We start from the raw sequence: 26,961 nt of genomic DNA, 5'->3' as shown, positions 1-26,961 counted from the left end.
GGTGACGGAGCTGGATGTTGAAGTCCTAGGCTGGCGTGGTTACACGTAGTCTGTGGTTGTGAGGCCGGTTAGACATACTGCCAAATTCTCTAAAACAACGTTGGAGGCRGCGTATGGTAGAGAAATTAACATTCAATTATCTGGCAACAGCTCTGGTGGACATTCCTGCAGTCAGCATGCCAATTGCACACTCCCTCAAAACTTGAGACATCTGTGGCATTGTTTTGTGTAACAAAACTGCATATTAGAGTGCTCTTTTATTGTCCCCAGCACAAGGTGCACCTGTGTAATGATCATGCTGTTTAATCCGCTTCTTGATATGCCACACCTGTCAGGTGGTTGGATTATCTTGGCAGAGGAGAAATGCTCACTAACAAGGATGTAAATACATTTTTGCTCTTTAAAAAAATAAATAAACGCTTTTTGTGCAGGTGAAATATTTCTGGGATCTTTTATTTCAGCTCAAGAAAGATGGGACCAACACTTTACATGTTGCGTTTATATTTTTGTTCAGTATAATATCGGTTCCATGAGTTTAATGGGATTTGTGCCACAAATGCTAAAACGTTAGCATTAGGAAACAGTACCAGCTACTGCTAGGGAAACTAAACCAAAGCATGGATTACTATCATACCTTGTACATAGATAGACTGCTTACAGGGTAAGGAAACCAATGTGTCGTTTTATAATTTGAGTGAACTATCCCTTTAAGGATATGGTTCGTATTGAAATTTAGTATATTGTGACATCTTTATAAGCTTTAATGTGTGTGTTAATCAGAACAGGGAAACATGCAGGGACTGCAAACAGAATGTATGGGTATGTAAAATACACTTGAGTTCTTTCAGATGTTCAAAACACACTGTTGTCAGGATCAAATCCGGCATCATGAAATCGTTGCAAAATGTATGCAAAAGTTTATGTTTAAGGTAAAGTTATCTGTTCGTACCTATTTAGTTTGGTTAGCTTCAAGCATGATGAGTTATGGTTTGCTTAGATATGGTGGATAAAATGTTCAATTTCTTCACAGCTGGTGAACAATGGTGTMTGGCCTCTCCCCTACTACTGTCTTAATACTGTGGATCACTCTGACATATTCCTCTTTTATTTCCTCCAGGACGGTGCCTCAAGTGAGAACCATCCAGACAACAGAATGCAACAAGGAGGTAGGTATTCTTCAATGCCATTTTTTTCACTTTTACATTTTTTTGATAGTTTTGCATTAAAATGTATTAATGCATTCACCAATTATTTTAAAAAAGGTGACAGTACAGTATTTTCAATTGAAAAATATGAATTTACATAAATTGTTATGGTCAATTGACGATTGTAATTCTTAAATATTAGTGTATAAATCCTGAGGCATCTTGCTCAGACAAAAAACAATGTCCTATGGTTTGTCACCATGCAGACAGAGTCTCTCAGCCACTGGATTACTGTGAGCTGTCCAACCGCTTTCCCAGAGACCAATGGGACTCAGCACTGCAGTTCTTCCTCAAGAAGCAGGAGGACTAATTCAGAATTGCATGCCGACCTCTAACACGCACATACACATGAAAAACACTGCAAAGTAGAAGCCGACACTTCACCCTCCATTCTACACTACATACTTTCTACACTACATACTTTCTCATTTACATTTGAAGTCCGCATATGGCCTTATTCTTTAAAAATGCAGTCTTAGCCTTCCCAAAACTTTTGAAATCCTAGAAGACGAGGGATAAATCCTAACTTGAGATGCACATGTATAACTAAAATGTTTGTGTAAGTCATCCATCGATGTCCATGGGCGATTTGCACGAAAGTTTGAGTTGGAAGGGAGTATCTTATGTATTTTTCCGTGAGTCACGCACAATAATTATGTTCCTTGTCCAACCAAGTCATTTGCTTTCGTGTTGTGTTTCTTTTGTGGATAGAATGACAACGTAGCAGAAGAGAGCAGAGATAATCAAAAGCACTCTCATAATGGTTAGATTACATAACACGTTCATCAATAATACTGTGTACTTCCTGTTAATTCCTTTAATATTTTCATATACAGTTAAGATGTGAATGACCTGATCAGAATGTTTTTTCCCTGTAGTTATTTTACAGGTGTTGGGCAGTTTTGTACGTCAATATGTAAGTTACATAGCCTATATGTGTTTATTCTGTACATTTTAGATTTGCTCTAGTAGGAGCTGTCCTGATTTCAAGTACAAATATTTCCCTTGTTCTTGCCTTTATGCTGTGAAGAACTTACAAAATATAATTGATTTAGTAAATTACTTTTTTATCCCATTAATAAATTATTTATTATTATGCGTCATTCATTGTCCTCCAGTTATTTTTATCTAGAGACTGTGCGGCTCACTCATTCAAGTCTCAGTGATTTCCACTGTCTACTGATCATCAAGTGACAATTAATGAGAAGTACTGACTAGCCTCTCTGTCTGTGTAATTTTCTGCCTGTACAGCATTGTAACATTTGTAATAGTGATTAATATCCCAGGTGGTGTGAGGAGCTGGGTTAAAACAAAATGGCTGGTCCTTCTCTATACCAGACTCAGTTCTGCAGGCCCAGTCAATCCTCTGCTCTTGCCTGGAGCAGCCCAATCAAACCCAACAGTTAATTCAGCGCTCCCAGCAAGGAGACATACCAGTGGATATTCTTTGAAAGATAACTCCTAGAAATTTATGCAGGATTGAATAATTATTTTCAGTACGTAAACCTATACAGGGCTGGGTATATTCTCACAATTATTGCCAAGTGTCTCTTCAACTTTAATATCAATTGAAAAGGTCTCTCATATTAAGGGRTAGTAAATACATAAAACTCTTAAAAACATTTCACATGCAGCATACTGCAGCTCTAAAATGGGCCTACCGCTTGAAAAGTAGCCTATGTCTATTATTTCCCTGAAATAGTGTAGCCTACCCCTACCCCAAACTGTGGAGTAGCCTAATTATTTTTACATCTTGTATGCTTTAAGGTCAGAATTATGACAACTGATTACGTTAATATGGGAAATGTGTCCATTAGATTCCTATCATTTGTTATCGATTAGGTGAAATCCTGAAATGACAGCATCTATTTTCATTCTGCCGCTCGGAGCGCAACAGTGGATTAACGAGTGCTGTTGTTTGTACTAATGATGTTTATCAGATACAGCTAGATGGCTGATTGTGAACTGTAGATTTCCATACTATATAATTATCTGATCAAATGGAAATTAGATAAAACTGTAAAACCGTGATCTGACGTGCCAAAAGCCATATAGGCATTACGCACTTTATTTATTTGCCAGTTGTCATTGCACCCCCCCCCCCCCCTCTAAATGGCTTTATTGGACGAATGAATGAGTTGTGTAAATGACAGAAATATGCAACAATACAACTAACTACATAGCCTATCTAGGCCTATAGCAAGGCTAATGGATGAAGCAATTCCAAAATTTGAGGCTATGGATGCTGTTATTTTCTGTGCGACATTGAAAGTTATGACTTTTATTCTAGACATTGCTTCCTTATATGCAAAACATTTATCAAGTGAATATTAATGTGTATATATTATGTTTAAGGGGGTAATAATTTGATTAGGCCTGTATCTCAATTATATGCTTTGTTTCTAAAATTCCTTTTAACCACGATTATGAAATATTTCCAGAGGAAAGATTAGGTGGGGTACAAGGGCAGAATTTGTTGGTCAGTAGGCTACTGTTGCATAGCTACAATTATTGACATAAAAGACTATGCATGGCAGGATAGGCCTAATGGCTTTTTGATTTGATGCCAGAAGTCACATAAAGAACGCTAGCTAGGACTACTATGTACTGTGCTGAAAAAACTGATCATGTTTCCGATCGTGATTAAGAGGTTAGAATGCTGTTGCGTCCTCTGATCAGAAAGTTAATTCTCAACAACAAATTGTTGAGGTCTAGTATGTCGTCAGTATCTTGACCTGCACTCCTTGTCCAGAGGCTATCCAGGATTTTGCCTGGAATTAAAATAAACCCAAGACAAGCCAGTATGCGTTCGCAGGGTGGGAGTCCCCTTCAGCACAGACTCCAGCGACAGAGAGAGGTGGGTTTGTTGTTGGTTCATTCAATGTATCGTTTGCAGATGATGCCAAGCGTAGATAAGGAGCCGCCGAGCCCTGTCCTCTGTCTAGACTTGGACTTTACAAGTGAAACTGGAATGATCACATCGCAAATCCATTTGTGGAGGACAATTAAATAAACAATATGTTGTCCTCAATTGTATTTAACAAACAGCCCTCAATGTAGAAATGCTTGCTTTGACCAACTGTGATTCTGTTGCGTTACGATTTTTCAATATGCCATTAAAATTATAGAGAAAATCAATTTGATGTAAACTAATGACTAACACGATTCTCTGAGAGATTGTGGTCTTAACTGACATCACAGTGATTTATTTTGGATGGTTCGAAATTAATTTGAGATTCTATAGGCCTATTATATCTCAAACTTTTTTCACCCTGGCTACATAGTTTAGATTAAGCCCATAGGCTTATGGCAACGCAAAACCACCATGAAATAGCCGTTTCATAAATACATAGTGATTTATTTTGTCCATTTGAAATTTCAGTTAATATTTGATTGAATTACTGCATCTATGAGATTTCACATGCAGAGTTCATTAGACATGAAACAGTTCATATGGGTTTATTACGATAGCCTACATTTTCGCATAATAAATATCAATAACTTACTTTTTCTTGAAAGGTTCCACAATCTGTATCCCATCCACTTAATTACAATATTTTACAAGGCTTGATTTTAAATCATCCTAGAAATCAGCAATCTACAGAGTCATGGGGTCTCCATATGGTCGCAACCCGACATAGGAAACGTACATAGATGAAACTATACAATTGTTGGCCACTATGGATAATGTTCTGATATGTTCATCATTACAAGCTAGCGACTCATAATAAAGTTGAATGGTTTGTAGATATAATCCTCACGTAGGCTATGTCCAACCATGTAGGTAAGATCCGAGGCTCAGCCTCTGCTTTAGTTATAGCCCTTGGTTGTCACTGGCTGGTAACTTAAAATTCATCCGATCCTGAGAAATGCAGACCGGTCCCTCCGTGAACAAATGGTGCATCCTCATAGACACATCCAGCTGTTATTGTTCTTTAAATAAGATGAAATCCTTTTCCTCTCAAAGCTGTTAACTAGCCAATTTCTATGCAGGGCACGCGGGAGCATGCTGGAGTTCGAAGCGTCACTGTTGGGCTGGTCTCACGTGTCCATCGGACTTGGTACCAGCTGCTGTCGGGTGTCCGGCAACTGCGACGACAAGGAGGTCACATCACTGCCGGAGGAGTTACCCATGGAGCCCGATTCAGAAAAAGACACCTGCATGGAAACGGTTGTTTTAATTAGCGTTTTTTTCTCTCCCAAATTGCTTATTGCATATTGATATGACCCTTATGTTTCGTGAAGTCCAATGCAAATATTGGGCCAATATGAATATTCATGTAAATCGACCAGCCTTAAATTTGATGCTGAAAAGCATTTATTTAATTTAGAAATATTTGACTGAATGAAATCCCATTCTCTAATCTGAATTGAGATTGGCCATTCAGTGATCGGAGTGGATGATATTTGAATAAACATACATTTATTGCTGTGTGTGTGTGTGTGTGTGTGTGTGTGGGTGTGTGGTGTGGTGTGTGTGTGTGTGTTGTGTGTGTGCGCGCGCCTACCAACTGCCGGAAGGCGGGCTGGTCCAGGTCACTGCTGGCAAGGCGAACTCGCTCAGGGCCTTCCAGGGGGGCTGGTAAGTCTGCACCTCTACTGGGTTCCCTTGGACCGTGTTGTCGTGTCGAATTGGACTGCCTGCCACCATAGGTGTACCCGTCAGCCCCTGAAGATTCTACAGAGAAAACGAAAATGTATCACAACAAACATCTCACCACCATCCATCTGGTTCTCAACATTCAAAGTGCAATATGGTCGGCAGGTAGCCTAGTGGTTAGAGCATTGGGCCAGCTGACAAGGTAAAACGCTGTCGTTCTGCCCCTGAACAAGGCAGTTAACCCACTGTTCCTAGGCCATCATTGTAAACAAAAATGTGTTCTTAACTGGCTTGCCTAGTTAAATAAAAATATGCATTCATTAAATTTTATTTGTCACGCCCTATTAAATAACACCTTTATTTTTAGTTTATGTTGCATTAGAATGTCTAAATGAACTTACAGTTTTATCGATGTGATGCTGTTGTTGAAGTTGCTTCATGAATATAGTTCTCTTCTTGTCTTTACAACGTTTGTTCTGAAACCAAACTCTGATGACCCTTGGGCTAAGACCGGTCATCTCTACCAATTGTTCTTTCATAAGAGCGTCTGGTCTTGGGTTGGCATTGTAACAGGTCCGAAGGGTATGGAGCTGCTTCTCGTTCAATACTGTTCGCACCCGAGTGGTTTTCTCTGACTGCTTGTGGACGTGGTTCCGATGAGGAGGCTGTCGAACTGACACAGGATCTGTGGGACAAATATTCAAACGGAAATATCTTTGAAAATGTAATTTCCACTGACTGAGCCAAATTTAGAAACGCAACGAAAAGCAATCATGACTGATGATAGATACACGTATTCTCCCTACTTCTCCCTAGCAATTACACAATCAMGGCAGGAGCATAGGAAACTCACAAAGAAAAAGAAAAAAACACAATCATAAAAAACATCCACATTTCTCAGTCAAGAGGTCCTCAACCAAAAATAATAATAACGATGATCATGTAATTTCGTGATAATTGATAAGATTCTTTGGTAAACTTTAATTAAACAGGCTATACAATATATCCCTTCAAATATTAACTCAAAAACATTTTGTGAATTACAAATACAATTTAAAATGCTTCCCACGTAACATTCATTTATTTTCTGTTGTAGAATCATATTTCGATCGAGGTCTTTTATTCTCTCTTTTTCTAACTTCACACCTACAAACTCTAAACTTTCAGTATTTGAATTAACAAAAATATATCGACCATTGCAGCATACCCCCCTTTACACAGCCAATATGTTACCTTATTGTTTTCAAAATAAACGAATTGACGTACACTTTAGTCTAATAGCTTAATAGCTTTAACAACTTAATAGATACAAACAACACCCAATATGTTTTAATTAATGTTTAGACTACCAATGAAAGTAATGTAATACACCTATAGGCTTAAAAGTCTGCACACTTGATCAGTGAAAGGAACATTTTGCAGACAAGTATAATAATAATAACTGTTATTATAAAAAATATATATTGTTTTACAATTATTATTATTATTATGCTATATCCTATCGTTGTTATTAACGTTATTATTAATATTATACTCTCATTATTATTACCACCATTATTCGTTCACTGACCAGTAATATGAAAAGACCTGGAGAGAATATTTCCCGGACTAATGGGGCTTCCCGCTGAGGCCCGTTCCAGAAGTAAACCGTGATCAGCCCGACACAACAGCTCCTCGTCCCGCAGAGAGAACTCATCCCCCGGCACGAGATGCCGGCTGCACATCGAGCACCTAAAACACTCCATGTGGTAAACGTTGTCACGAGCTCTCATCACCAGATCACTGCTGCAGAAGCCAATGTTACATTTTGCACATTTAATCCCAAATAATCTGAAAAGGACATAGGAACATTGGTCTCAATACTTTATAATGCATAACAAAAACATGCAATTTAGTCAGATGAAGGAGACGAATAGCCTACGTCACAAGTCAACCTTTTTTATTATATTTTACCAAATAAACCAGAAACTTTGACTAGGTTGTGCTATTCTCGCTCATGTGGATACTGTTTAGTGCCAACAAGCAGTTTGAACAATTTATCATACATTTCCACTTCAGTAGGCCTAACTACAATTTTTTTCACAATTGGGGCCTTTGGAAATTCCAAAGCTCTGAAATCACATCAGTGAGGAAATTTAGTCAACTCCTACCTTACATAATCTCTTTTGCAGTATGTTTTGCCATCTCGGACGAAGCAAGTGCACGTCTCATCCAGGTACTGACTGCATTCCGAGCACTTCAGACACGCAGCATGCCACTCCAGGTCCGGGGCGACCCGCAGGATGTACTGGTCGTGGATCTGACTCCCACAGCCCACACACATTGCGATTCCAGACTTCTCTGTCGAATGCACAGTATATTAATGCTACCACCACCTACACCAATGTAATCACCAGATATACTCGCTAAATCCCCGCATGTTCGTCCAGTGTCCACTCTGCAGCATGCAACCGTGTCGTGTCCTGTTTTGTTATCCTTGTCATTTCCAGAACGAAGGGCCGTAGCTATATACGGGTATAACTGACCGTAGACCTAAGATGTATTCACATCACCCTTTTCAGTTATCGAAATTGACCAATGCAACAAAAAAATCGTGAAATGTTCCAATAATAGCCCAATATTGTTAACGATCAAATCCATCTTAAATGTGCCTGGGTCAAAGTTAAGATAGGGACACAAATATTTACTTACTTTTGGAATGATCCCCCATATCACCCAAGAAAGAAGAATTTAATATAATATCCACCATACAGGAGGGATAGTGCAGGCCGATAGATTAAGAAATTGAGTGGAAGACTGCCCGGTCCCGTTCCTGGTTGACTGCTAACTTCTATTCCTCGATTGAGAGGTGGGAAGAGAAGAGCAATGTCCCACGCGCAGAGTGACGTCACATGTAAACCTGGACCTCTGTGCGTTTGGGGAGGGGGTAAACTATGCAAAGGCTTTGACTATGAAACAATAGACTACTTACTAGATCAGTGGTTCTCAACTGGTTTTTGCCTCCGGACCCAAATTGCTGGAAAACGATTTTAATGCTATATTGATAGTAAATGTACCATTTATATAATAAGGGAACAACAGTCCCACCTTTTCATTTTCAATAATTACATTTTGCCTATATTCTTGATGAAGAATGCTAAACTCACTGGTTTGAGACCAAAAAAATCAACAAACTGCTAAATAGCGCTGCTAATAACAGTCTATTGAAAAGACTGTGATTAAAGAAAAATTGTTCAGAGGTAAAAATATTTAAAAAACAAAAGTGAATTATCATTTTCTACACACTTTAAATGCACGACCCACCAGTTGAGAATCGCTGTAGGCCTACTAGATCAACATAGACCCCCTCCATCCGTGTTTTTTTGTGTCCAAGCCAGCGTTTTCTTTTTTGTTTAAAAAGCATGGAACTGGAAGAAAAGTTGTAAAGGTAATTTAAAGAAATTCGAAATTGAGTTTTGTAATTTTCATTGAAATGTGTTGCATAATATAGTGAATGATAAGAAAGACCCAAGACAAAAAGTCTAAATACTAAAAACTGTTTTATTTTCTTAATATAAAGAGATTTTCACACATAAGTTGAGTGGAAAGTTGAACTTCATTGTTATGATTATGCTTCTACACTTATGATTGTGATAATTATTACGGTGATGATAATGATTATGCAGACCTATTCATTTTTTATATTCTTAATATTATTTTTTATTATCATTATTATTTTTCCTGGTGACAATACAAAAACGTATAATATGTATTGCAAAATCCTATTAAAAGCCTGGATTTCATAAAGTAAGATTAGACTAGAGACCTCATAGAGAACTAGAGTTCTATGAGTGAGCCCTCTACTGGAAAAGAAGCAGAAAGGTCCTTTTGGAGCAGAAAGACCATTTTGTTGTTTATGTTTTTAATAACAGCCAAATTATTTAGTCAATATTACTATTTTGTCAATTTATTAAAATCTAACAAAATCCCTACAAAAAATAAATGAAGAAGCTATTTTGCCACGCATTTCATGAACTGACATTTATTAGATTATTCTGAATTTCGTTTTGTAAATGTATAAGTATAATAAAAAGATGTTCCCATTCTGCAATATTGTATAATCAAAATTCAAATTTTATTAGAATAGTCCGGATATATAAATCAAGAAATCTTTAGAAAAGATTTACCCTTTTCAGTACGTTTTAAGACACGTTTTGACATGGAAAACCCATCAATTTTTTTGCATGTGATATACACTATTGGTTAAGGAACACGTAGCAAAGTGCACCATTTAACATTTGTAATGGATATCTTTAACATAACCAACAATTAATGCATGCATGTTAATGAGGAAGTATGTGATGATAAACAATAGGTTCAATGGGTATGATTTCATCATTGTGGACACACGTCTCCAGCAGCCTGGTCTCATAGGCTAGAGGTGACATAGTAAACGTAAATCCTGGACGCAAAAATTAGTCTCATATGTCACGTTTGGTATGGTCACATAAGACAGATGGTTACTTAAGGCAAAAACGAAAGTAGGGTAGTTAGTCAGGTTGGATGGGTAGGCGTATAGCATGACCAAAAGGTGGCAAGTTCAAATCTCATCACTGACAACTTTAGCTAACTAGCAACTTTTCAACAACATACTTCAACAACTTTTTAGCTACTTTGCAACTACTTAGCATGTTAGATAACCCTTCCTCTAACCCTAACCTTAACCATTTTATCTATTCCTTCCCCTAACCTTAACAATTTTAACTAACCCTTCCCCTTCCCCTAACCTTAACCCTTTAAATTAAACGTAACACTAACCTTAAATCTGCTATCAGCTAGCTTCTTATGGATCAAATCCCGTTAGCGAGATTGATTTGACAACATCCGGTGAAAATGCAGTGCGCAAATTATTATAATTTTTTTGAGAAATATTTAACTTTCATACATTCACAAGTGCAATACACCAAATTAAAGCTTAACTTCTTGTTAATCYAGCCACCATGTCAAATTTCAAAAAGGCTTTACGGTTAAAGAAAACCATGCGATTATCTGAGGACAGCACCCCATCAAACAAACACATGACAATCATATTTCAACCCGCCGGGCGCAACACAAAACTCAGAAATAACAATATAATTCATGCCTTACCTTTGAAGAGCTTCTTCTGTTGGCACTCCAATATGTTCCATAAACATCACAAATGGTCCTTCTGTTCGATTAATTCCGTCCTTATATCCCCAAAATCCCCATTATATCCCCATTTATTTGGCGCGTTTGATTCAGAAAAACACCGGCTCCAACTCGCCCAGCATGACTACAAAATATCTAATAAGTTACCTGTAAACTCTGTCCAAACATTTCAAACAACTTTCCTAATCCAACTTTAAGTATTTTAAAACGTAAATAATTGATACAATTTAAGACGGGATAAACTGCGTTCAATAGCGGATAAAATGAAAGTGGAGCGAGCTTCAGGTCACGCGCCCCAAACAAAAGAGTACACTTGGCTATACACCCAGAAAGGAAATGGCTACTTCTTCATTTCTCAAAAGAAAAACATCAACCAATTTCTAAAGACTGTTGACATCTAGTGGAAGCTATAGGAACTGCAAGCATATTTCTATTAAAACGGGCTTGCCATAGGAAAACAATGGAAAACAGATTGACCTCAAAAAAATGTTTCCCTGGATGGATTGTGCTCTGGGTTTCACCTGTCAAATCAGTTCTGTTATACTCACAGACATTATTAAAACAGTTTTAGAAACTTCAGAGTGTTTTCTATCCAAATCTACTAATAATATGCATATCCTAGCTTCTGGGCCTGAGTAGCAGGCAGTTTACTTTGGGCACGCTTTTCATCCGGACGTGAAAATACCGCCCCCTATCCCAGAGAGGCTGGCTTGCTAGCAAAAGCTAGCATAGCTGCATTTTACTTAGAAATATATTAACTCACCAACATTAAAAACCCTAGCTAGCTATATTCATAACCATACAGGTATAGGATCATTTTTGTTTTATTTTGCTGTATTTGACTCTTGTAACAATAACAAAAGCCATTCAAATTGAGGTGTGAGAGGTCTTTCAGGTTGCATGCTATGAAATGTCCACTAGAGTGTAGTGTTGAGGATGTTGTGCTGATACTGTAAGCCTAGATGTTCATTTTATTGTATTTATTGGCTACACAATTACATATACAGTACCAGTCAAAAGTTTGGACACACCCACTCATTCAACGGTTTTCTTTAGTTGTATTATTTTCTACACTGTAGAATAATAGTGAAGACATCAAAACTATGAATAACACATGGCACCCAAAACCCTCAAAAACTTTTACAGATGCACAATTGAGAGAATCCTGTCGGGCTGTATCACCGCCTGGTATGGCAACTGCACCTCCCGCAACCACAGGGCTCTCCAGAGAGTGATGCGGTCTACCCAACACATCACCGGGGAAAAACTACCTACCCTCCAGGACACATACAGCACCCAATGTCACAGGAAGGCCAAAAAGATCATCAAGGTCAACAACCACCCGAGCCACTGCCTGTTCACTCAGCTATCATCCGGAAGGCGAGGTCAGTACAGGTGCATCAAAACTGAGACCGAGAGACTGAAAAACAGCTTCTATCTCAAGGCCATCAGACTGTTAATAAACCATCACTAGGCAGCTTCCACCCGGTTACATAACCCTGCACCTTAGAGGCTGATGCCCCATATACATAGACTTGAAATCCCTGGCCAGTTTAATAATGGAACACTAGTCACTCTAATAATGTTTATATATGCCTTAATTGCCATTCTTTTACTTTTAGGTTGTGTGTATTGTTGTGAATTGTTAGATATTACTACACTGTTGGAGCTAGAAACACAAGCATTTCGCTACACCCACAATAACATCTGATAAACATGTGTATGTGACATCTTGATTTGATGTGGAATCATGTAGTAACCAAAAAAGCGTTAAACAAATCAAAATACAGTGGGGAGAACAAGTATTTGATACACTGCCGATTATGCAGGTTTTCCTACTTACAAAGCATGTAGAGGTTTGTAATTTTTATCATAGGTACACTTCAACTGTGAGAGACGGAATCTAAAACAAAAATCCAGAAAATCACATTGTATGATTTTTAAGTAATTAATTTGCATTTTATTGCATGACTAATATTTTGATACATCAGAAAAGCAGAACTTAATATTTGGGACAGAAACCTTTGTTTGCAATTACAGAGATCATACGTTTCCTGTAGTTCTTTGACCAGGTTTGCACACACTGCAGCAGGGATTTTGGCCCACTCCTCCATACAGAACTTCTCCAGATCCTTCAGGTTTCGGGGCTGTCGCTGGGCAATACGGACTTTCAGCTCCCTCCAAAGATTTTCTATTGGGTTCAGGTCTGGAGACTGGCTAGGCCACTCCAGGACCTTGAGATGCTTCTTACGGAGCCACTACTTAGTTGCCCTGGCTGTGTGTTTTGGGTCGTTGTCATGCTGGAAGACCCAGCCACGACCCATCTTCAATGCTCTTACTGAGGGAAGGAGGTTGTGGCCAAGATCTCGCAATACATGGCCCCCTCCATCCTCCCCTCAATACGGTTGCAGTCATCCTGTCCCCATTGCAGAAAAGCATCCCCAAAGAATGATGTTCCACCTCCATGCTTCACGTTGGATGGTGTTCTTGGGTTGTACTCATCCTTCTTCTTCCTCCAAACACGGCGAGTGAGTTTAGACCAAAAAGCTCTATTTTTGTCTCATCAGACCACATGACCTTCTCCCATTCCTCCTCTGGATCATCCAGATGGTCATTGGCAAACTTCAGACGGGCCTGGACATGCGCTGGCTTGAGCAGGGGGGCCTTGCGTGCCGCTGCAGGATTTTAATCCATGATGGCGTAGTGTGTTACTAATGGTTTCTTTGAGACTGTCGGTCCCAGCTCTCTTCAGGTCATTGACCAGTCCTGCCGTGTAGTTCTGGGCTGATCCCTCACATTCCTCATGATCATTGATGCCCCACGAGGTGAGATCTTGCATGGAGCCCCAGACGAGGGTGATTGACCGTCATCTTGAACTTCTTCCATTTTCTAATAATTGCGCCAAACAGTTTGTTGCCTTCTTACCAAGCTGCTTGCCTATTGTCCTGTAGCCCATCCCAGCCTTGTGCAGGTCTACAATTTTATCCCTGATGTCCTTACACAGCTCTCTGTCTGGCCATGGAGAGGTTGGAGTATGTTTGATTGAGTGTGTGGAACAGGTGTCTTTTATACAGGTAACGAGTTCAAACAGGCTGCAGTTAATACAGGTAATGAGTGGAGAGGCAGGAGGGCTTCTTAAAGAAAAACTAACAGGTCTGTGGAGAGCCGGAATTCTTACTGGTTGGTAGGTGTATCAAATACTTATGTCATGCAATAAAATGCTAATTAATTACTTAAAAATCATACAATGTGATTTTCTGGATTTTTGTTTTAGATTCCGTCTCTCACAGTTGAAGTGTACCTATGATAAAAAATTACAGACCTTCTTACATGCTTTGTAAGTAGGAAAACCTGCAAAATCGGCAGTGTATCAAATACTTGTTCTCCCCACTGTATATGTTATATTTGAGATTCTTCAAAGTAACCACCCTTTGCCATGATGGCATTCTCTCAACCAGCTTCATGAGGTAGTCATCTGGAATTTCTATTTCTTTTTTTGCCTTTATTTAACTAGGCAAGTCAATTAAGAACAAATTCTTATTTTCAATGACAGCCTAGGAACAGTGGGTTAACTGCCTTTTTCAGGGGCAGAATGACAGATATTTACCGTGTCAGCTTGGGGATTCGATCTTGCAACCTTTCAGTTACTAGTCCAACGCTCTAAYCACTAGGCTACCTGCCACCCAGGTGTGCCTTGTTTAAAAGTTAATTTGTGGAATTTCTTTCCTTCTAAATGCATTTGAGACAATCAGTTGTGTTGTGATAAGGTAGGGGTGGTATACAGACGATATCCATATTATGGCAAAAACATCTCAAATAAGCAGAGAAACGACAGTCCATAATTTCTTTAAAACAAGAAGGTCAGTCAAACCATCAAGCGCTATGATAAAACTGGAAGACTCTGGAAGACCCAGAGTTACCTCTGCTGCAGAGGATAAGTTCATTAGAGTTACCAGCCTCAGAAATTGCTGCCCAAATAAATTCTTCACAGAGTTCAAGTAACAGACACATCTCAACATCAACTGTTCAGAGGAGACTGCGAGAATCAGGCCTTCATGGTTGAATTGCTGCAAAGAAACCACTACTAAAGGACACCAAAAGGAGAAGAGACTTGCTTGGGCCAAGAAACACAAGCAATGGACATTAGACTGGTGGAAATCTGTCCTTTGGTTTTTGGTTCCAACCGCCGTGTCTTTGTGAGACAAGGGGTGGATGAATGGATGATCTCTGCACGTGTGGTTCCCACCGTGAAACATGGAGTAGGAGGTGTGATGGTGTGGGGATGCTTTGCTGGTGACACTGTCAGTGATTTATTTAGAATTCAAGGCACACTTTACCAGCATGGCTACCACAGCATTCTGCATCGATACGCCATTCTATCTGGGTTGCGCTTTGTGGGACTATCATTTGGTTTTCAACAGGACAATGACCCAACACACCTCCAGGCAGTGTAAAGGCTATTTGACCAAGAAGCAGAGTGATGGACTGCTGCATCAGATGACCTGGCCTCCACAATCACCCGACCTCAATCCAATTGAGATGGTTTGGTATGAGATTGACCGCAGAGTAAAGGGAAAGCAGCCAACAAGTGCTCAGCATATGTGGGAACTCCTTCAAGACTGTTGGAAAAGCATTCCAGGTGAAGCTGGTTGAGAGAATGCCAAGAGTGTTCAAAGCTGTCATCAAGGCAAATTTGATTTGTTTAACACTTTTTTGGTTACTACATGATTCCATATGTGTTATTTCATAGTTTTGATGTCTTCACTATTATTTTACAATGTAGAAAATAGTAAAAATAAAGAAAAACCCTTGACTGGTATTGTAGGGCATATAATTATAATCAAGTATGATGACATTAATAATAACAATAAATTAGGGCCTCCCGGGTGGCGCAGTGGTCTAGAGCACTGCATTGCAGTTATTTATGATAACATAATTTTGTTTTGTGAATGGCTACTAAATCTTTATTTGTTACATGTTCATGTTTGCCATCCATTCCTGACCCTGAAACTTTTAAATGAAACAGCTTTATAGGCTGCCTATTTTGTATTCATCATTCATTTAGTTATCCATTAGGCCTAGATCACCAACAGATGATCCCATTGAGATTAAAAGGATAATTCCTCCTACAATAATTTATATATGTATTCATCACAATGTAGACCTGTCCCAATACTGCAATTAAACATTAGGAAAGAGTTTTGAGTTTTCGTACTGGTGCAGTTTCAAAGTATTTGTGAAGGCATATTTCTTCATGGACATCATAGCACAAGATTGATTTAAGATAAGACTTGGCTTTTCACTTYGTGGAAAGATGTCCCGTATCACATATCCTGTGTGGGTGCCATTTGGCTCAGTTGGTAGAGCATGGTGCTTACATCGCCAGGGTTGTGGCTTCCAGTATGGAAGAAAACAATTTATGAAAACGTATGCACTCACTACTGTAACTCACTCTCGATAAGAGTACCGGCTAAATGACTGTAATGTAACATGGTCTATGCTAGGGTTTCCCTAACTCGGTCCTGTCCCCCGGAATGAAGTTGACTCATGTGGCCTAGGTAGGGTCTAGGCTACAGATTGGTTATCAAACTTTATTTGGTGTGCATTGTCTTACTGGCTATACCCTTCTCATAGAACTTTGCCATCTACTCATTTAAAATAGTCTGTTTACAGATCTGGGTTGAATGTATAGTTGTAATAACTTTGCTGTTGATAATAGTATGTCGTTTTCCCTGTTGCCCACATCCATCTACCCAGTCATCATCATGCACCCGAGTGGTACAGGCAGGATCTAGGATGGTCTTCTGAAATACAACGTTATTCAATTGAGTTTCTATACCCAGAGGCGCAATAGGGAATACTTCGAAACAGACCAAGCAGACCAGGCCTAGGTTTGAGAAGTCAATGAGAGATTTGTTGTTAATTATCTATAAGTCTAAAGACACAACCTAGATTCGAAACAATGTCTTAAGTAGTTGAACATGTCATTACTACAACCACCTGAAAGTGACAAACTGACACGTTTTCCTTTTCGTCAAAAACAACTTTATATATAAGGAGTGCCTTAGATACATGCGCAGTTTGGCGGAGACCATTAGTTAGACCCGATAACAAGTTTCTGCGCATGAGTTTAAACGAACCAACGTCGCCTACCTGTGTGATCATGGATTCATTTATTATAATTTTTTTTACCCCGTTTCTCCCCAATTTTGTGGTATCCAATTGGTAGTTACAGTCTTGTCTCATTGCTGCAACTCCCGTACGGACACCTATTGAATAATCAATTTCTGCCTTTCTTCACACTGTGCTGTCTTTGGTTATTCTGCTTCCACCCAAAACGGAAGTGATTGTAGTCCAACCAGACATTTGTGTCGCGAGAACATTCTACAGTTGTCAGAGTTCATTCAAGAGGTGAGCATCGAGGAGCAGAGTCAGAGATGCATAGAGCTATCAAGAAAACATCATTTCAAACAGTTGGTAAGTAACGTTACACGCAAATGATTATATCAGACTAACTAGCTAAGTAACTTGCTATTCATTCGCAATGTGGCAAATACAAAAAAAAGCACACATAGTACAAGCTGGTGTTGTAGGTGCCTGATAGCTACGCTAGCTAACTTAAATGTCTAACTTATCTTCCCCGTGCACGAAACCATAGAAAGGTTAACAGTTCATTGATTTCCCTTGCTTTATTAATACATATGAAAAAAGTACATTGCATAGTTTTGAAAATCGGATCATATTTGATATCACAGCCAGCTTCACAGACCTTAGCGGGCTGAAAATGTAGCTAACGTTAACTAGTTGTTACTGTAACTAACTAGATAGCTAGCTTATGCAACCTCGTAAACAATGAGTTACGAAACGTACAATTTTTTCAATTTTCAATGATGCAATGATTTTAAAGGCATTGAAACACAATTTCAATGAAGACCATAATTTAATGTATAGCTACTATTTGCTCCCAATTTGCTACTGTATTGTGCTGTGACGTTGGCTAGGCTGCTGTGTGAATGACCTTTACTCTGGTAATTCAAATTTTCTTTCAGACACAGGTTCAGATATATCTGGTTCTGTTTTAGGTTGGTGATAGGATTGATACTCCCTGTCAAAATGTTGTATAAGCCAGTGCATATCTTGGATGTTATGTCAGCTTGTTTACTGAAGGATTTGGCCCAGATCCTTCCCCCCCTTCGGTGTTATGTAGCTCACACTTTCTGCTATAGCCGACCTCCAAAAAATACCCATTAGATGTTGTTTTCCCCCAAAAGGTACACCTGAACAGAATCTGTAGTATCCTGTTTGATTCAAAGCCTTGCTGTTTATTGGACTACACAAAATGCTGCTGAATTGTTCATATCGTAATGGTAGCTTTCAAGTTTGATAGGCATGAGAGCAGTTATGTTTACGCTTATGTTATGCCATTTACTGAAAAATACATTTCCCCTGTAGTCTGGACTCTTCCAGAGGTTTCAAAGCACCTTGGTGGTGGCAAAGCACAACAATGACAAGCTGACCCCCATTACGCTGAGTGCTATTACTGCAGCCAAGAAACTAGGAGGAGACGTGTCCTGTTTGGTTGCTGGAACAGACTGTGCAAAGGTAGGCTACATCTTGGGTTTGATCAGATGGTGTCTAAAGAAAGTATTCACACCCCTAGACTTTTTCCATTTTTTTTTGCTACAGCCTGAATTAAAAATGGGTTGAATTTATATTTTGTGTCACTAGCCTACACACAATACCCCATATTGTCAAAGTGGAATTATGTTTGACATTTTTTTAAACAAATTCATTTAAAATGAAAAGCTGAAATGTCTTGAGTCAATAAGTATTCAACCCATTTGTAATGGTACGCCTAAGTAAGTTCTGGAGTAAAACTGTTTAACAAGTCACAATAAGTTACATGGACTCACTCTGTGTGCAATAATAGTGTTTAACATGCTTTTTGAGTGACTACCTCATCTCTGTACCCCAACTGTACAATTGATCTGTAATGTCCCTCAGTCGAGCAGTGAATACACCCAGTCACTACAAAGTTACAGGCATCCTTCCTAACTCATGTGCCGGAGTGGAAGGAAACCGCTCAGGGATTTCACCATGAGGCCAATGGGGACTTTAAAACAGTTAGAGTTTAATGGCTGTGATATGAGAACTGAGGATGGATCAACAACATTGTTGTTACTCCAATACTAACCTAATTGACAGTGGGAAAAGGAAGACTGTACAGAATACAAATATTCCAAAACATGCAACAAGGCACTAAAGTAAAACTGCAAAAAAAGTAGCAAAGAAAATGACTATGTCCTGAATACAAAGTGTTATGTTTGGGGCAAACACAACACATCACTGAGTACCACTCTTCATATTTTAAAACATGGTGGTGGCTGCATCATGTTATGGGTATGCCTGTCATCGGCAAGGACTAGGGAGTTTTTTAGGCTAAAAAGAAACGGAATAGAGCTAAGCACAGGTAAAATCCTAGAGGAAAACCTGGTTCAGTGTGCTTTCCAATAGACACTGGGAGACAAATTCACCTTTCAGCAGGAAAATAACCTAAAACACAAGGCCAAATATACACTGGAGTTGCTTACCAAGACGACATTGAATGTTCCTGAGAGGCCTAGTTACAGTTTTGACTTAAATCGGCTTGAAGATCTATGCCTCGGGTGTGAATTCTTGCACTACATGACCAAAAGTATGTGGTCACCTGCTATTTGGACATCTCATTTCAAAATCATGGTCATTAATATGGAGTTGGTCCCCCCCTTTGCTGTTATAACAGCCTCCACTCTTCTGTGAGGGCTTTCCACTAGATTTTGGAACATTGCTACGGGGACTTGCTTCCATTCAGTCACAATAGCATTAGTGAGGTCGGGCACAGATGTTGGGCGAATAGGAGTTCGAATTCTACCCAAAGGTGCTTGATGGAGTTGAGGTCAGGGCTCTGTGCAGGCCAGTCAAGTTCTTCCCCACCGATCTCAAAAAAGCATTTCTGTATGGACCTCGTTTTGTGCACAGGTGCATTGTCATGCTGAAACAGGAAAGGGCCTTCCCCAAAGTGTTGCCACAAAGTTAGAAGCACAGAATCGTCTAGAATGTTATTGTATGCTGTAGCGTTAAGATTTCCCTTAACTGGAACTAGGGGGCCTACCCCGAACAATGAAAAACAGCCCCAGGCCATTATTCCTCCTCCACCAAACTTTACAGTTGGAGCTATGCATTCAGGTAATTAGCGTACTTCTGGCATCCACCAAACACAGATTTGTCTGTCGGACTACCAGATGGTGAAGTGTGATTCATCACTCCAGAGAACGCTTTTCCACTGCTCCAGAGTCCAATGGCGGCGAGCTTACACCACTCCAGCCAATGCTTGGCATTGCGCATGGTGATCTTAGGCTTGTGTGTGGCTGCTCGGCCATGGAAACCCATTTCATGAAGCTCCCAATGAACATTTCTTGTGCTGACAATGCTTCCAGAGGCAGTTTGGAACTCTGTAGGAGGGTTGCAACCGAGAAGAGACCATTTATACGCGCTTCAGCACTCGCCTGTCCCATTCTGTGAGCTTGTTTGGCTTACTGCTGAGCTGTTGTTGCTTTTAGATGTTTCCACTTTACAATAACAGCACTGACAGTTGACTGGGGCAGCTCTAGCAGGACAGAAATTTGACTAACTGACTTGTTGGAAAGGTGGCATCCTATGACAGTGCTACGTTGAGTCACTGAGCTCTTCAGTAAGGCCGTTCTACTGCCAATGTTTGTTTATGGAGGTTGCATGGCTGTGTGCTCTATTTTTATACACCTGTCGGAAAACGGGTATGGCTGAAAATAGACGAATCAACTCATTTGAAGGGGTGTACACATACATACGTATGTAAATGAGATTTTACATTTATTGAAATGTTCAAAAAAAATCTAAAAACATGTGTCCACTTAGATAAAAAGTGCTCAAGGTTGACCTATTTTGCATAATGAATGTTTTGGCATTCAGGTACAAAAAGTAACTTTCTGAGCACTGGGCAATGGGCAAATATTTATGGGAAAAGATACACGGTTGAGATGTATATTTTTTAAAAAGCTTACAAACGGGGTTTACCCATTAAATGTCAATTAGCTAAATAAAACAAAAAAAAAACTCAGATTTGTCATTCACATACAGTAAGTTTTATATTTGAGTTTGTGTTGTGCCCGCCATAGGTCGAGACCCAACGTGCTTAAATACAGGGCAGGTTTCATGTTTTTTCTGATAAATTTAGATCGTTAAAGGTCCACACATCAGAGAATGTTGACTTGAAAGGGAATATCTGTTGATTTTATATTATACTGTCAATCCTCCATCGGAAACCTATTGCAATTATATAAATAATAGAATAGAATAGACATGACCATTTATGCTGACATTCGACAGTGGTTGGACCATCGGCCGTTACATCAGAGTAATTCAAAGTTAACATTTCAATTAAAATGTCAATGGTGTACCAGCTAAATTGCAGTGGTCTGAAGGGATGTCCGTTCTATGAATTACATTTCTATGATTGAAATGACACACCCTGTATTCAAGAATGTCTCAGCCGATGGCGGGCACAACACAAACTTCAGATGTAAAGTAGGGTCTAAACTACAACGTGAATATGAATTCATTTTTAGATATTTGACGTTTGATGTATAATTTCTTGAGGTTTGTTTTCAAGAAATTTATAAAGCAGTTTGACAACCTTGTTTTGTAACCTTTTAAATTATATCAAACTCAACTGTTTCTTGTTTCCAGTAACTTCTTCCATGAGCAATCATGTATAGAAAGTTTTGTTTAAATCAAAATGGCTGCTGTCAAAAAGCGCTTGAAGTCAAATGGATTTACCCGATATCCAGACCTAGACGCTTAGTGGTTTTCTTCAAGGGATTGATTTGCTGTATATTTATCATCTCTTCAGGTTGCACAGGAAGTCAGCAAAGTCCTAGGTGTTCTGATTGCTCAAAATGATGCTTACAAAGGCTCTCTGCCAGGTATGTATATCCAGAGTATGAAGCAGATGCAGACAATAGATTCACTGAAGCTGTAAATGAGTTGGAAGTTTTACTTCAGCATCTTACTTAAAAATCTGAGTAATAATAAAATAAAATAAATCTATTTGCATGTGGTGTTAACAGCAACTTGCATGTCTTTCCACAGAGGAATTGACTCCACTTATTCAGAAGTTTACATACACTGAGTTGACTGTGCCTTTAAACAGCTTGGAAAACACCAGAAAATGATGTCATGGATTTAGAAGCTTCTGATAGGCTAGTTGACATCATTTGAGTCAACTGGAAGTGTACCTGTGGATGTATTTCAAGGCCTACCTTCAAACTCAGTGCCTCTTTGGTTGACATCATGGGAAAATCAAAATAAATCATCCAAGACCTCAGAAAAGAAATTGTAGACCTCCACAAGTCTGGTTCATCCTTGGGAGCAATTTCCAAACGTACAAACAATAGTACGCAAGTATAAACACCATGGGACCACGCAGCCGTCATACCGCTCAGGAAGGAGATGCGTTCTGTCTCCTAGAGATGAATGTACTTTGGTGTGAAAAGTGCAAATAAATCCTAGAACAACAGCAAAAGACCTTGTGAAGATGCTGGAGGAAACGGGTACAAAAGTATCTATATCCACAGTAAAACGAGTCCTATATCGACATAACCTGAAAGGCCGATCAGCAAGGAAGAAGCCACTGCTCCAAAACCGCAGTGAAAAAGCCATACCACGGTTTGCAACTGCACATGGGGACAAAGATCATACTTTTTGGAGAAATGTCCTCTAGTCTGATAAAAAAAAAAAAATAGAACTGTTTGGCCATAATGACCATCGTTATGTTTGGAGGAAAAGGGGGAGGCTTGCAAGCCGAAGAACACCATCCTCACCTTGAAGCACGGGGGTGGCAGCATCATGTTGTGGGGGGTGTTTTGCTGCAGGAGGGACTGATGCACTTCACAAAATAGATGGCATCATGAGGTGGGAAAATTGTGGATATATTTAGGCAACATCTCAAGACATCAGTCAGGAAGTTAAAGTTTGGTCACATGGACAATGACCCCAAGCATACTTCCAAAGTTGTGGCAAAATAGCTTAAAGACAACAAAGTCAAGGTATTGGAGTGGCCATCACAAAGCCCAGACCTCAATCTTATAGAACATTTGTGAGCAGAACTGAAAAAGCATGTGCGAGCAAGGAGGCCTACAAACAGGACTCAGTTACACGAGATCTGTCAGGAGGAATGGGGCAAAATTCACCCAACTTATTGTGGGAAGCTTATGGAAGGCTACCCAAAACGTTTGACCCAAGTTCAACAATTTGAAGGCAATGCTACCAAATACTAATTGAGTGTATGTAAACGTCTGACCCACTGGGAATGTGATGAAGGAAATAAACGCTGAAGTTAATCATTCTCTCTACTATTATTCTGACATTTTCACATTCTTAAAATAAAGTGGTGATCCTAACTGCCCTAAGACAGGGAATTTTTACTCGGATTAAATGTCAGTAATTTTGAAAAACTGAGTTGAAATGTATTTGGCTAAGGTGTATGTAAATCTCTGACTTCAACTGTACATACCTTCAGGTCATTTGTCACTTCTTAGGAAAGTGATATGCCTGCAGAGGATTTGATGTATTTCGTAGGATGGATTTGGTTTCATAAGCCTAGTGTAAAAAACATAGCTGTTATGAGTATGCTGTATTTTTCATTCATGCCATGGTTTCTGGAACTTATTTGTAGAGCATCTTTGCCTGATCGTTACAGATTGCCTTATATCCCTGCTTATTTACCAACCCGTCTTTTCTAGAATCTGCTCCCCAGAGTGTCTGCCAAGTTGGATGTTGCTCCTATTTCAGACATTATTGAGATCAAATCCCCTGACACCTTTGTCAGAACCATCTATGCCGGTAACTAGCTTTTTGTGAATGTGTTATGAGAAGATACATTTGAACTAAAGCATATTGCTATTGTATTTTCCCCAAACCAACCTACAGTGCCTTGCAAAAGTATTCATCCTCCTTGGCGTTTTTCATATTTTTTTGCATTACAACCTGTAATTTTAAATGTATTTTTATTTGGATTTCATGTAATGGATATACACAAAATAGTCCAAATTGGTGAAGTGACGTGAAAAATTAAATCTTGTTTAATTTTTTTTATTCAAATGCACCTAAAGATCTAGTGCAACCAATTACCTTCAGATGTTACATAATTAGATTGCACACAGGTGGACTTTATTTAGGTGTCACATGATCTCAGAATATTTACACCTGTTCTGAAAGGCCCCAGAGTCTGCAACACCACTGAGCAAGGGGCACCACCAAGCAAGCGGCACCATGAAGACCAAGGAGCTCTCCAAACAGGTCAGAGACAAAGTTGGGGGGATTTCAGATCAGGGTTGGGTTCTAAAAAAATATATATCTGAAACTTTGACATCCCACGGAGAACCATTAAATCCATTATTAAAAAATGGAAAGAATATGGCATCACAACATCTGCCAAGAGAGGGCTGCCCACCAAAACTCACAGACCAGGTAAGGTGGGCATTAACCAGAGAGGCAACAAAGAGACCAAAGATATCCATGAAGGAGCTGCAAAGCTCCACAGCGAGATTGGAGTATCTGTCCATAGGACCACTTTAAGCCGTACACTCCACAGACCTGGGCTTTACGGAAGAGTGGACAGAAAAAAGCCATTGCTTAAGAAAAAAATAAGCAAACACGTTTGATGTTTGCCAAAAGGCTTGTCTGAGACTCCTGAAACATATGGAAGAAGGTACTCTGGTCAGATGAGACTAAAATTTTGCTTTTTGGCCATCAAGGAAAACACTATGTCTGGCGCAAACACTTCTCATCACCCCGAGAATACCATCCCCACAGTGAAGCATGGTGGTGGCAGCATCATGGTGTGGGATTTTTTTTTCAATTCTGAAACTGGTCAGAATTGAAGGAATGATGGATGGTGCTAAACACAGGGAAATTCTTGAGGGAAACCTGTTTCAGAGGTTCACCTTCCAGCAGGACAATGACCCTAAGCATACTGCTAAAGCAACACTCGAGTGGTTTAAGGGGAAACATTTAAATGTCTTGGAATGGCCTAGTCAAAGCCCAGACCTCAATCCAATTGAGAATTTGTGGTATGACTTAAAGATTGCTGTAAATCAGCGGAACCCATCGAACTTGAAGGAGCTGGAGAAGTTTTGCCTTGAAGAATAGGCAGAAATCTCAGTGGCTAGATGTGCCAAGCTTATAAAGACACCCCAAGAGACTTGCAGCTGTAATTGCTGCAAAAGTTGACTCTACAAAGTATTGACTTGGGGTGGGGAATAGTAATGCACGCTCAAGTTTTTTCTTTTTTTTGTGTGTCTTCTTGTTTTTTTCACAAAACATATTTAGCATTTTCAAAGTGGTAGGCATGTTATGTAAATCAAATGATACAAACCCCCCAAAAATCTATTTTATTTCCAGGTTGTAAGGCAACAAAATAGGATAAATGCCAAGGGGGGTGAATAATTTCGCAAGCCACTGTATACTACTAAGATATCCTTCAGAATTCTTGAGCACATTATAATTCACCAATGCAGTTTAGAGTGCTTTAGACATTCTTTGATACTCAAAATGGATTTTGTTTGATATTATCATTGGAAATCAATTGAATTTGTTACTGCATTTGGGACTGCTCTTATGATTTTGACCAGTAACTCACCAACTCTCCATGTACTGTACCATAGGGAACTGGTTTGCTTTTAGATAGAGCCAATTCAGTCTTTTGGCAATACCAGCAATGACTAGATCCCAAAAGCCTAATTTCTCAATTGCACTTATGGGCTTTGAATGAATCAAAATGACATTATCCACTTAAACCGTTGCTGTTTAATTGTCATGTCCATATAGGTCATATTGAAAACTCATGGTGAACCTTGAGCCCAGAAGATGTTTCCCAAATTAGATTCTGTGAAATTAATTCTCTACTTTTATTTCCCATTTGTCATCAGAAGAGTTGCATGAGGTTTAGAGTTAGATAACAAAACATCACTGTTTGTCTCGTTCCCAGGAAATGCTCTCAGCACTGTCAAGTGTAATGACAATGTCAAGGTTTTCACTGTCAGAGGGACATCCTTTGAGCCCACTGAGGCAGTGCTACATCAGAGGAAGGTAGCCATAGTACTAACCATGCACTGAGACACACATGAAAAGCATACATACAAAAGCCATTGTTCTTGTTTATCATTTCTAAAATAATTATTTAATTTCCAGACTGGATAACTTATTTTGTCAGGGTATAGTTAAAAGCAAGAACTTGAGAGTTTTATTTAATATGATCCTCTGACGATCCCCATGAGTTGTTTATTTCAGTTGCTCCGTCTGCTTCTGAGTAGCTGGAAGCAACCTTGACCAAGATTGTCCGTCCAGAGCTGACCAGGGCTACGGTTGTGGTGTCTGGAGGTAGAAGTCACCTTCAGCTCATCATACTATTTGCCTTACACATCAATTTATTTCTCATGTTCATGTAAACGTTTAAATAAATCATTATTGTCTCGTCCTTTTAGGAAGGGACTGAAGAATGGAGAGAACTTCAAGCTGCTCTATGACCTTGCTGACAAAATGAATGCTGTGGGTAATTTAGAATGAGTCTTTCAATGACAACAAATGTTACTTTCTATATTTGAATAACTGATAAATTATTGGTGAAAAAATTGGATTGCATTTTTTTGTCCATTAGGTTTGAATTGATTTCCCCCACAGTTGGTGCTTCCAGAGCTGCTGTGGATTCTGGATATGTCCCCAATGACATGCAGGTTGGACAGACTGGCAAGATCGTGGCCCCCGTAAGTGACAAACTCTGGATCATTTTACCCTCATCCTATTCTTTGATAGGCAATGTTGTGCTCACAATGGTGTCATCTGTAATAATATTGCACAATTTTTCAAGATACCGGTAAACCTTTTGTGGGTCTACATCTACAAWTTTTTTCT

At 39.3% G+C, this 26,961-nt stretch overlaps 3 protein-coding genes across 6 annotated transcripts in view; 2 read left to right on the top strand and 1 right to left on the bottom strand.

Moving 5' to 3' along the window:
• The window catches only part of LOC111952417 (S phase cyclin A-associated protein in the endoplasmic reticulum), a 111,132-nt gene extending 108,824 nt beyond the window's left edge, over positions 1–2,308 (top strand). For all 4 annotated transcript variants that reach the window (XM_023971059.1, XM_023971058.1, XM_023971057.1 and 1 more), the window contains 2 exons: positions 1,118–1,166; positions 1,412–2,308. In XM_023971059.1, coding sequence (XP_023826827.1) covers positions 1,118–1,166; positions 1,412–1,515 — 153 coding nt within the window. In that variant the 3' untranslated portion in view covers positions 1,516–2,308. The remainder of the gene's footprint in view (positions 1–1,117; positions 1,167–1,411) is intronic.
• A 2,340-nt stretch (positions 2,309–4,648) lies between these two features.
• On the bottom strand, positions 4,649–9,039 carry LOC111953095 (insulin gene enhancer protein ISL-2B-like). The gene is given in 7 exon segments (XM_023972193.3): positions 4,649–5,363; positions 5,714–5,749; positions 5,752–5,883; positions 6,207–6,490; positions 7,376–7,635; positions 7,956–8,145; positions 8,497–9,039. Coding segments are annotated over 7 exon segments (1,077 nt in total). The 5' UTR covers positions 8,555–9,039; the 3' UTR covers positions 4,649–5,246.
• Positions 9,040–12,088: 3,049 nt separating this feature from the next.
• On the top strand, positions 12,089–26,743 carry LOC111952747 (uncharacterized). The gene is made up of 9 exons (XM_070435021.1): positions 12,089–12,359; positions 17,267–17,451; positions 18,427–18,576; positions 23,793–23,892; positions 24,268–24,348; positions 26,039–26,139; positions 26,364–26,430; positions 26,535–26,598; positions 26,708–26,743. The coding sequence occupies exons 1-8, from the start codon at positions 12,089–12,091 to the stop codon at positions 26,543–26,545; spliced, it is 966 nt and encodes a 321-aa protein (XP_070291122.1). The 3' UTR covers positions 26,546–26,598; positions 26,708–26,743.
• Positions 26,744–26,961: the final 218 nt, after the last annotated feature.

The sequence above is a fragment of the Salvelinus sp. IW2-2015 genome, linkage group LG26 (genome assembly GCF_002910315.2).
Source record: "Salvelinus sp. IW2-2015 linkage group LG26, ASM291031v2, whole genome shotgun sequence".
Classification (NCBI taxonomy): Eukaryota; Metazoa; Chordata; class Actinopteri; order Salmoniformes; family Salmonidae; genus Salvelinus; species Salvelinus sp. IW2-2015.
The sequence above is the reverse complement of the archived record's forward strand: the minus strand, read 5'-3'. Positions and strand labels throughout refer to the sequence as shown.

Excerpts from the sequence above, each read along its gene's own strand:
- LOC111952747 (XM_070435021.1), top strand. The coding sequence starts at position 12,089 with ATGGCACCCAAAACCCTCAAAAACTTTTACAGATGCACAATTGAGAGA. Across the intron at positions 12,360-17,266 it reads GCTATCATCCGGAAGGCGAG|TTTCTTCACACTGTGCTGTC; the intron begins GTCAGTACAGGT and ends TCAATTTCTGCC. Across the intron at positions 23,893-24,267 it reads TGTCAGAACCATCTATGCCG|GCCCCAGAGTCTGCAACACC; the intron begins GTAACTAGCTTT and ends CTGTTCTGAAAG.